Below are 12,429 nucleotides of genomic sequence, written 5' to 3' on the forward strand. Positions count from 1 at the left end.
AATTATACACTCTTTATCAAAATTAATTTTACATTTCATTTTAAAACAACAACTCAACAAAATAACGTAAACAAACCTTTCAAAACAAATCATAAAACTCTATCTCCGTTTGACATTTCAACTAGCGCTACCTATCAACAAATTTTACAACCACTAACTCCTAGTTCAAATAACCCCCACATGTTTACAGCACCTTACAGAACCCTCTACTCAAAACAACAACTTCTATTTACACAATTTTTCATTTTGAACCATTTCATTTTCCTATGACAATTCAAATATTATCATCCTTATTTCTAAAAATTATACATTAACACGTTCACTGCTAATGACGCACTTGTGCGTCATAAGTATATTAGCAGATATATAATACATGATGTATATAATTACATAATATATTTTAATCCACAATTTATAGTATAAAATTTATTTAATTAAAGATATATTGTCACTCAATTAACATGATCATGTTAATGTTTATGTTTTTTAGCAATTTATAAAAGTATTACATATCATTAGCAGTGAATGTGTTAATTAAAACCTTCTTTAAAACTCCCAACTACTTAAGAGATCTTAAACAAGCCTATTTAATTCTCGTTTGAACACTTCACATCCGCTCACAGTTCACTGACCCCTCCCAACATCACTCCAGACAAACAAACTTTCACTTATGCAGTTTTTTGTTTTTGTTATGTCGTGTTCGTGTGCCGTGTTTTTCTTTAGTTTTCCCTTAATTTATTTAACCCAGTGTGTTACATTCCCTGTTTTTATGTTCCCTCGTGTGTTTCGTGTGAAGTGTTTTGGGTTCTGTGTTATTATCCCTGTTTACAAGTGCAAAATTAATCAAAACGTTATTGTGCGTCCTTTTAGTAAAACTCCCAACATCACTCCAGACAAACAAACTTTCACTTATGCAGTTTTTTTGTTTTTGTTATGTCGTGTTCGTGTGCCGTGTTTTTCTTTAGTTTTCCCTTAATTTATTTAACCCAGTGTGTTATATTCCCTGTTTTTATGTTCCCTCGTGTGTTTCGTGTGAAGTGTTTTGGGTTCTGTGTTATTATCCCTGTTTACAAGTGCAAAATTAATCAAAACGTTATTGTGCGTCCTTTTAGTAAAAATCCCACTCATACACTACGTTCAGACTCCCTTTTAGATTCATACAGATTCATACTACCTTTTGCTTCCACAATTACTCACACATTCACCAATACATACACATTTATACACCCTTTTTACTAAAACAACTTTTAACTTTGAAAATTCAAAAAAACCTAGAACAAATTCCCTCAGTACAAATTTACAAAATTTTAAATTCCCTCTTAGCTTGCTAAAATCCCTTAACTAATTAATATTTCAACTAAACAAATCTAATTTCTATTTTACAGACATTTCATAAAGACCAATTTAGCCGTTTTTTAGGCGTTTTTTTAGGTCAGTCTTCCGTAGTCTTCCATTTAATTCATTTTTCATATTTCCTCTTCCAACAATACATTGGTTATTCTTGGTCCTCTTCACTACTTAACTCTTCTTTAAATCAATTATATGAATTTTCTTCACGTCTTCTAACTTGCTAGGATTTTGTACTAGTACAGTCGAATCACTCAGAAAATAGCGTATTACGTAAGGTCCAACGTATCTAGGTGCTAACTTCTTGCTGAATTTATTTGCTGCATTACTTAAATAATGTGTCTTGATGTATACTTCCATATTCAACTTAAATGGATGGTTTCTCCGAGGATAGCTATATCTCTCCCTTCTTTGATTTCTGGCAATACTCCTCCTGACGTTATTAATGGCTTTTTCCAAATTCTCCCTCCTTTGATCAGGAGTTAACTTCTCCGAAATAATGTCATTAACATTCCATAAGTTTGTCAGTGCATTGTTGCAAGGATGAGCAAACATTAAATTAAAAGCAGTTGATTTAGTCGAACTATTTACAGCAGTATTCAAACTTGTGGCAATCGGTCCCAGATTTGAATCCCATTTATCATGTTGATTACCATAAAAACTCCGTAAAGCATTATTAGTCTCTCTCAAATATCGTTCTGACAAATTTCCGTTTGCTCTATAAGCAGCTAGCTTTCTGTGATCTACATAGTTATTGAACATGAATTTCTTAAATTCCTTGGATGTAAAATAGCTGGCATTATCAGACACAAGTATTCGGGGTACTGAGAAACTATCAAAAATTATCTTCAATTTTTCTATGATAAATTTTGTCTTGCAATCCTTCAAAGGGTACAACCATACAAAACGGGTAAATGCATCGACTACTATTAAAATGTACTGATTGAGTTTATTTGATCGGGGAAATGGTCCAGCTAGGTCAATAAACACAGTGTTTAGAGCTTGAGTCACAGGAACAGATATCAATCGACCTTCAAACTTACGTTGTTCCGACTTAGACATCAGACAGATCTTACATTCACGGACTTTACCTTTTACGAATTCATTTAAGTCAAGATGGTGAAAACTTTCATTTACTTTACTTTGAGTCCTAAAAATTCCCATATGTCCACCAATTAATGAGTTGTGATAGAATGCGAATATTACACTAAACAGTTTCTTGGGCAAATAAATCTTCTTTTTAAACAATAAAACTTCATTTTTCAGGGTATAATTTTCATTATTAGTCTTATTCTTGATGCTTTCAATGATTTTCTTACACTCTTCATCGCTCTCTTGATGTACTTTAATGTCCTTAAGATCCAATGGTATTTCATTTACCACCAAACAAATAGATTTAAAACATTACAAAAATAGATTTCATTGTTGATATTGCTTAACAGATTTGTCTCGTCAATTCGCGTCTCACTCTCTTTGTCTCCACTCTAGTGGGTAATCTACATTGATTAACTTCTTATTGAGTTCAGAGTAGTTAATTACAAGTCTGTCATCTTGAGTTAAAAATGCAGGGGCACTATATGGACTAGTGGAAACTTCCGCGACATCTTGTTTTATCCAGTCATCAATTATAGCTTTCATCTTCTCTACTTTGGGTGGACTTGAAAAATAAGGGCGGATACTAACAGGTTTATCATCCGTCACTTTAAGCTCAATTTCCAAATCAAGTGCTGATCCTATCTTATCTGTAAATACCGTAGGAAAATTCTTAATTAACTTCTCAGCTTCTTCACACATTTCAACATCTCCTACTTTAATACTACTTAAGCTTAACTCACTCAGGTTAGTACTTGGAATTAACTTAATTTCATCTTCAGGTTTAAATGTAAAATAACCCATTTGTCGATCCATATTTAGGTTTAACTTGCTTGCACACATAAAAGGGTATCCTAAAATCATGTCAAAATATTTTAACTCAACCACTAAAAATGTTTGTTTCCAGGTAAATGATTTTATCTTAATCAAAATTTCACATTGCTTATTTATGCTCAAAGGTTCATTGTTTGCAGCTACTATGGTTCCCTGCCAAGTATTTTCACTCATAAATTTATTTCCCAATAATCTATTGTATAAATCTAAGCTTATAAAGTTTTGGCTAGCTCCAGTGTCTAACAAAGCTCCCACACTTAATTTGTTTCCTAAATCCACAGAAATACAGGGTAAATGTGTTACAGTTTTAGCTTTCACTTTCTTTAATCCAGGTGAATTTATTTTATTAAAATCCTTAACCACTTTTCTCAGTTCAGACTTAAAATTGGGACTATGAGAACTATATACAGGTTTATTATTTCCGAATTCTTTCTTGCCATCCGGAAAAACAGATTTGTAGTCTAGGCTACGTGTTTTTCCTGGCTTAACTAGTTTTTTGGACCTGGTCTGTAACAATTACGAGCAATATGACCTACTCTTTGACATTTAAAACAAACAGGCCTCTCATCGTTACGATTTGAGTAGTGGCTTTTAGGTCGTTGAACTCCTGGGTTAGGTTTATCCATCCGAGGCTTATCATCAGCTGATAGATAAGGTTTGCTAACACTACTGTTACTAACTGGAAAACCTTGATTTCTGAGGTAATCACTGTATGTTACATTATTTAAACTTATACAAAGCTTATCTAAGTCTAAAAATGTTTCAGGGTTCTTCTCAAATATTAGTTTGTTGCGCAAATCAGGATGTATTCCATTTTTAATCAAACTAACAAGTTGACTCTCAGTTAAATCACACTTTAATACCTGGTGGTTTATTTTTATTTCATGCACATATATAGACAAAGGTTCAAGGTGTTTTTGAGGTCGAAATATTAAATCTTGTTTCAGCTTTTCCCTTAAGGTGATTGGCAAAAATGTAGTGATTATATTAGCATGCAACAAATCAATTGATTTTGATTCCCTCTTGAATTCTAATATTTTATTCACTAATGGTGCTGTAGAATAAATTGGTAGAATCTCATACAAATCTTGCTCCGATAAAGAAGTTTCATTTCGGACAGTAACTAGGTTTCTCAAAAACTGCAACAATGTGTTTGTTTCTAAACCATTACACACAGGAAAATTTTTTAAATAAATTTCCAATGGGTTTGACAACTTTGTAAAAAGGCTAGTAGGACTTAGGCTACTATTTACAACTGTACATGACTTTGGTTGATTATTTATGATTTGACTCGGAACATTTTGTTGAAAACAATCAATCTACTTTTTGAGGTGTTGATGAAGTGAAGTTTTCAGTTGGTGGAACTACCGATTTAGACTGATTTAATTTTTCCCCAATTATTTCATTCTCAACTATAGAGTTATTCAGCTCCTCTTCAAAATCCCCCATCTCCTGGTCTGAGAAGGTATGCATTGTTTTAAATTGCTCAAAACTATTTAAGATTTGCTGATTTAATTTGTCTAAACTAACTTTCTTATCTGGTTCAAGCTTACATTGTAATAGATTAGTAGTCCGGTTTTGTACATGCACTAGTTTTGCCTTGATTTTAGCTATTTTGAGTTTAGTCACATTTTCCCTACACTGTTCAATTAGAGAATCAATTTGTTCACATTTTTCACCAATAGCAGCTATTTCCCCAGATAAGGTGTAAGAGCCTTTTAAATTTCCCAAATTGGTATCTAGGTTAATACAAGTTCTTAATATTTTTCTTAAGGAATCTACGTCTCCATCACTAGTTTCTTCCCCTCTTATTCTTATCTCGTACAGAAGTTCTTCTTTGTTTAGATAATTTAAATTGTATTTTGACATGTTGAAATTTTACAGCCTCTACTTATTTGCTGTAATTCTTCTAACATAGGCCTACATATTTCTCACTTATACCAGCATTTAATTTTAAATGATTCTGTAGCAGAGTGGCGCACTTGTATACCCCTACCATGTAGCCAATTAGGTAGTATACTTCAATTTAGGATGAATCTAATTCAAGCTGGTAGTAGAAGTGAGATAAATTAAAAGACTAAATAGGCCAAAAATATATATAATTTATGGTTCTCAAATATCACAAAATACACTTTCCCAACAAAATCAAAAACAGAGACACTGGTTTAATGGTCAGAACTGGCACTAGCAGATACCATGCAAAGCAACTAGAAGTGGTACAAAAGCTACTGGACCAACTATAAGAAGGTGAACAAGAAGTGGTTGTTATCTGTAATTTCTACAGCAACCACATATTTGTAGACCATATTTCCAGTGAACTTAACTGACAAAACTTGAAATGGGTTATCAATCACCACTACCAACCCTACAAACTAAATCTTTTAAACTGCTGGACACTCTTTCTTAATCTTAATCTAGCCAATGGTTAAATAATTTGATTATGTTTTGTTTATTTCAATTTAAAACTAACTACCATCGGTACATGAGCGGGGCAGTTTCATCGTCACCGTTATTTGAGTGAAGTGTGAGTGTGTTGAGTGGAGTGTGATGCACATCATTGGTTGGTGAAATTATGACATTATATAGCATTTTTTAGCTAGTTTTAATTATGAAGAAAGTTTACCAATACAATTATAACTGTAAAAGCCGCCTTGCTAAACACAGTTATAGAATGGACAAACATTTCTGGCTTAAGTTGTCATCATGTATAACAAATTAAATGAATTTATGTATACCCGTAGTGCTTGCACAAACTCGTGGATAGATTTGTTTGTCAATCCTAATCCCTGTTTGAAAGTTTTTACCTGTAGGGTTCTAATTGGTTAACACGAGGAAAGTTGTTATCTGCTCCCTTCATTAGAAAGGGATTTTTGGAAGTATTCGTTCCTCCATAAATTGTTAGCAACATAATTTTTGCATCTGCACCAAAAAATAACAGTTAATTATACTATGCTTGTTTTAACAAGCAATGCACGAAAGCAAAATTCCAGTTTTGCGGTAGCCTGTTGCTCTATGTAAAAAAATTCCATTTAATTATTCTTGTTGAAGAATTAACAGAGAACAGATTTTCTGTTGTTATTCCCCTTGACTACATTTACAAATAACACCAAGTATAACAGATAATTGCACAAACCTGGTTCCAACTATTCCATAAGTTCTGTGCAAGGACTAGAAGTGTGTGTTTCCAAAAACTAAATATTACCGGGTATATGGTACAGTTTGGCCGAAGTTTCTGTGCGCGCGACCAGAGCTGGCGGGGTACTTTTGTGAAAACATTTTGGTCTTGCTACTCACTCACCCCTACCCCCAGTACTGCCAATAACCGGTGCCCGTATGGCTAGTAGCGACTCGTTCCGGACGCACAGAAGTTTTGGCCGAACTGTGTATTATAATAGCCACCAACTGAGGGTTTTCTACTCATTGAAATTCAAGCTATATTTGTAGTTTCAAATTTACTTAAATTGGTTTTAATTGAAAAAAAACTTTTTCAGGTTTTGGATGAAGAAGCTGAAGTTTTTGTCGTCAAGATGTGGAGATTATTAATCTATGAGATAGAAGCAAAAAAACTAGGTCTAGTTAAATGATGATAGCTGAAATCCCTGTGATCTGTTAGTTTTGTAAATTCTTGTACATATTTTTAATTTTTATATATTGCCAAACTCATTGTGGTTATCAATTGTAAACATATTGTATTATATTGCTACAAGTGTATCTTATAGTTTTGCTTGCTGCATCATTTTAGCCAGATTACTTATTAATTGCTGAAGTTGTAACTTATTCTTTAGTGAGATGTGTGTGTGTACAGAACTAGGAATTAAATTACTTTTGTATAAGTTTTGTTTTTTCATTTCCCATTGCCCTAATACAATGTAACAACTAATTGTTTATAGTATAGCCTGCTGTTGTCTATCCAATAAATGTGACAAGAAAGCAATTTGGATATTATTGGATTTTTGTTTGAATTTTGTATGATAGCTACTCTGGAAAGTAACATGTATATTGTGGAGTTAAAACGTTTCTATATAAAGTATAGTATGGGTTTTTGTTTTAAGAGTTAATGACAACTAATCCATAACCTCTCATCTCAATGAACAGGAACACTATGTCTGTGGTGCGCTTACCAAAAATAGTATTAAAACACTTAAATGGGGACTCGAACTTGGATAGCTTACATCAACCTCTTTGATGCCACAATTCACTTAAATTCATCTCTCTCAAATGTGGCTAAATTTCAGTATCTACTTATTAAGTTGTCTGGTAAAGCACTCAGTCTGGTCAAATCTCTAAAACTACACCATCACGTACAACATTTTGCGAGATCGTTACCATTCAGTGCGAAGGCTCTCATCTCTCCACACCATTAAAATCATTGATCTCCCTCCCTAGTGTCAGTTTTTCTTCTACTTAAGACCTCAGAAACTTGCTCAACTGTCAACTATATTAATGAAAACTCCCAAGCTCTAACAGCATTAGGATGTGATATAGTGAAAATTAACCCTCTCCTTGCTTTTACAGAAACTAGACAAAAAAGTTGTTGAGTAATTTTGAATCTTCAAAAAAATACTGAATCTCTACCCTGAGTCAATTAAGTAATAACTCTTCTGTCTAGTCATTCTGTACATGCCAAAGACGTTTCCATGAACTCACCCAGTAGTAATAAATGGGTGAAACCCCACTCAAATATCCCACCTTTGACCGACTTCAACCGCAAAAATGAAAAGACTCATGCCCGACCATTTACCCTTGCATCAATACAGAGCTCTACTGATTTTCCTTGCTTCATTTGTTCTAAACCTGGTCACAAAAAAAAAGAAAAGCCTCCTCAAGAACGGCATGAACTAATCAAATCCAAGCAACGTTGTTTCTCTTGTTTTGGATACCATAAAATCAGTAACCGCAAATTGAAACGCCCTTTATTAAATGTCAAGAAAATCACCACACCCTGTTGAATCTAGAACCATCAAAAGACTGTCCATTAACAAACCCAGCATTAAGCTCTCATCTCATTTCCTTGTTAACTGTCGCTGATTGATTGATTGATTGATTATGATCTTCATTCCTCCTTTCCACAGTTTGTAAACAAGAGGAACAAACCTCTCTCATTTTCTAAAAAATTTGAAAATAAAATGATGGGCAAAAGACATTTTGTGAAGACTCATTCTAGACAACGCTCTTGTACATACCTCATTAAGCGACCATTCAAGAGTTGTCACCCTCCTGAAGACTACACCACTGAAATGAGATTTTCCCAACTAGAAAAGAAATTTAAAACTCAACCTTTGCAAAGAAGCAATCCAGAACTCTCGTTTTCTAACTCCTCTCTCACTCAGCATCTCCATCAGACATATCTGACTAACACCTGGACCTGGACACTATCAGCATATGAGCCCTCATTCTTCAGTTCCTGAAGAAGAAAGCAACAAGTAGAACAAGCAAACACCTAATAGGCGCCTTAAAATAAGAAAATAAATAGCAAAACCTAGAAATAATTAGAACACAGATGAAACCATTGTTGTTCGATAGTGAAAAGTATTGTGAATAACATATCAAAAGTCTCCAAAAATATCTTTGGTGGAACACCACCATTTTTCCAAAATGGCGGCCAAATCCAGTAGTTTTTTGCTTTTTATTGAAATTCTGACTTTCCAGTCAATATTGGTGAAAAGTCGTCAATACATTTAATGTTTCTCCTGAAATTACCTTTAAAATGATACCAAATACATGTCCCTACAACAAAAAATAAACCCCGTACAAATAATAAAATATTTCAAATAAAAATATTTGTTATAAATTAATGTAATAGTCCACCAAACTAAAAAAAAACAGACACAGGGATCGTATAAAAATTTGCAAGTAAACATTTTATGGTTTTATTTTTATTGTTGTGGTGTGCAGAGTGACATACCAAAAGTTGCAAAAAATCAGTCCACGGGAAACCCCTAAATTAAGGAAAAAATGGCGGCTTTTCCCAATATTGGACAAATTTTGCAACAAAACATACCACATGTTTTTTTGAACATTTTTCGAGATATTGACTTGGAACCACGACCGATATTTATTGGATAGTCCGTACTTAATTTCAATAGGGGACGCTTTTTGGGCCGCCATCTTGGATCAGCCATATTGGATCTGCCATATTGGATATAAATATTTTTTAATGTAATTATAGTGTTGTGACACATCATTATGAACTAGATTTCCACGCTGATTTCAATGCTGAAATCAGTTTTTTAAATAGCGTTTTACGATTTTAAGATATATAAAAACGAAAACTCTCCTCCATACATTTCTTATGGACGTTTCGTACTTTGACAATTTAAAAACACATTGAAAACTACCATAGTCTAAGGTTGTACTATCAGGTTCAAGTATGGCGTGGAAATAGTTCACCAGCAGATCCAACAGATTGGGAGTGGTGTTTTTACTGATGGTACATATGACTAACAAATAACTGTACTTATAAATAACTGTAACTGTGTAACTTGGAAATTATATTTAGATAGATATAGGATATGACCTTTAAAAAATTTCAACAAAACGTTTTATGGTTTTATTTTGTAATGTTGTGCAGAGTGAAAACGGGAAAAACTCGTCATAGCTATTCTTTCAAGTATTGACTTTTATTTTAGCTATGGATTCCTTATTGGGAGTTATTTAGAATTGGGGATAAATGTCTTTAACTAAAGACAAATTTCAAAATAACAATAATTCACTCAATAGTTCATTGAAGGTAGGCCTACATGATTCGTTTTAAATTTGTCATGTGTCATTTAATAATCAATAAAATTAAAGCCAAACATTTACTGAGTACTTTGATACCAGAATGAACTTGTTAACATATTAACAACCCGAGATATAAATCTTTTAACAAAAACTGATAAAAAAAGTTTAATTTAATTTTGTGTTGGGGTTTGTACCTCATCGTCTATAACTAGTCTGTTTTAACTATAAATTAAACAAAATGAAAGCTAACAAAAATGAAAGATCTTTTATCACTGAATATTTTAAGGCTAGAACGAACTGCAAGCAAATAATACCTGGAGAAAAATAATCCAAACACATTTTCAAAGTAACTTACAATACGTCCATAACTGGTGTATAGGGGAGAGTTTTTGTTTTAATATATCTTAAGCAACGAATAAACTTATTTAAAAACGGATTTCAACATTGAAATCAGCGTGGTAATCTAGTTCATAATGATGTGTCACAACACTATTATTACATTAAAAAATATTTATATCCAATATGGCAGATCCAATATGGCTGATCCATGATGGCGGCCCAAAAAGCGTTCCCTATTGAAATTAAGTACGGACCATCCAATAAATATCGGTCGTGGTTCCAAGTCAATATCTCGAAAAATGTGCAAAAAAACATGTGGTATCTTTTGTTGCAACATTTGTCCAATATTGGAAAAAGCCGCCATTTCTTCCTTAATTTAGGGGTTTCCCGTGGAATGATTTTTGCAACTTTTGGTATGTCACTCTGCACACCACAACAATAAAAATAAAACAATAAAATGTTTACTTGCAAATTTTTATACGATCCCTGTGTCTGGTTTTTTTTTAGTTTGGTGGACTATTACATTAATTTATAACAAATATTTTTATTTGAAATAGTTTATTATTTGTACGGGGTTTATTTTTTGTTGTAGGTACATGTATTTGGTATCATTTTAAAGGTAATTTCAGGAGGAACATTAAATGTATTGACGACTTTTCACCAATATTGACTGGAAAGTCAGAATTTCAATAAAAAGCAAAAAGCTACTGGATTTGGCCGCCATTTTGGAAAAATGGTGGTGTTCCACCAAAGATATTTTTGGAGACTTTTGATATATTATTCTCAATACTTTTCACTATCGAACAACAATGGTTTCATCTGTGTTCTAATTATTTCTAGGTCAAACCACATATTCAGGGGCCTATAACTTGATTGTGTGGGATCTTGTTGTGATTCAAAACTTACACCTCCAATGTCTAAAGGAATAGTATGTTTTATCTATGGTGTTGGTCACTGGCTAGAACCCTTGAAACTCATCCTGGTTCGAATAACATTACAATAGTTGTGACTGAGCAATGATGAAGAGTGGCCTTCCCACTAGACCAGGCCCGTATACTTGAAGACTATTCATTTTTACTTTACTCATTGTGGCGTGGCATATTCTATTGATTAAAACATATTATTTTTGGCTTTTGGTCTGGCTCCAACATATTTGTTGGGTTTTAAAATATTATCATGTGCTTTTTGGATATTGTTTTTGTTTATGTTGTGTGTTCATGTTGAAGAAATATTAAACTGTTGTACTCAAACTCAATTGAATCGCTGTTAATTTTTTTAGTGTTTTTTCTCTCTCAATGTATTAACAAAAATTCTCTTCACTTCTAACTGTTGTTAATAGCTCTAAATTTCAAATCTCAAGACACCTCAAGATTTGTACGAAGAAGAAAATATTTAAAGGTAAAATCTTTTTCTAAACACGTATAATTTAGTACTACTAAAGCATGATGCTAAGTTCTATTCTCTCATCTCTTATTCTTTCCTCTCTAATCATTTTAGTTGTTCTTTTTTCACTATAGTGAATTGTCCATTTTTTTCATCAAAAACCCCTGAGGATGTTGTGTATCACTGAATAATGTGTTATAATAATTGTTACGCCCAGTAACTTTGATTTGTGTTTTGTAGCTCTATCTTTTACTCTATCTTTAACTACTTTACTATATATTTTTTAAATATTTATCGTCTCGGGTCTTTCTTGCCACTCTGTATATAACTGAGCGAGCAGAGCATTAATTTCATTAGATAAATCATGTTTTACACTCTTTTAAAGAGATGTACAGTAAATAAATCACATAGAGTGTTAAATAAATATTAAAAAGTTTACTGAGCACAAAACAAAGAGTAAGGTGTTTTTTAAGAGTTTGAAAATAAAATAATCACAAAATACAAATCAATCATTTTACAAACTTTTCAACAATATTCTATAACAGCACACATGGTTGTACCAAGGCCCCACTAGAAAAAATTTATAGTTTTTCTAGTGGGGCCTTGGTTGTACCCCACATACGAATTTTTGGGTCGCCGGAAATTTACCCCCATTAAAAAAACGCCTACGTAATTTTGACGTCACAGGTCTGGGGAAAGATTTAAACTTTT

At 32.9% G+C, this 12,429-nt stretch overlaps 1 protein-coding gene across 1 annotated transcript in view; it reads left to right on the forward strand.

Moving 5' to 3' along the window:
• The window catches only part of LOC129001753 (RNA-binding protein 25-like), a 30,352-nt gene extending 23,246 nt beyond the window's left edge, over positions 1–7,106 (forward strand). The window contains exon 14 of the mRNA XM_054429187.1: positions 6,765–7,106. Coding sequence (XP_054285162.1) covers positions 6,765–6,857 — 93 coding nt within the window. The 3' untranslated portion in view covers positions 6,858–7,106. The remainder of the gene's footprint in view (positions 1–6,764) is intronic.
• The last annotated feature ends 5,323 nt before the right edge of the window (positions 7,107–12,429 follow it).

The sequence above is a fragment of the Macrosteles quadrilineatus genome, unplaced genomic scaffold (genome assembly GCF_028750875.1).
Source record: "Macrosteles quadrilineatus isolate MER2022 unplaced genomic scaffold, UCM_ALF_1.0 Scaffold_8__2_contigs__length_117827958, whole genome shotgun sequence".
NCBI lineage: Eukaryota > Metazoa > Arthropoda > Insecta > Hemiptera > Cicadellidae > Macrosteles > Macrosteles quadrilineatus.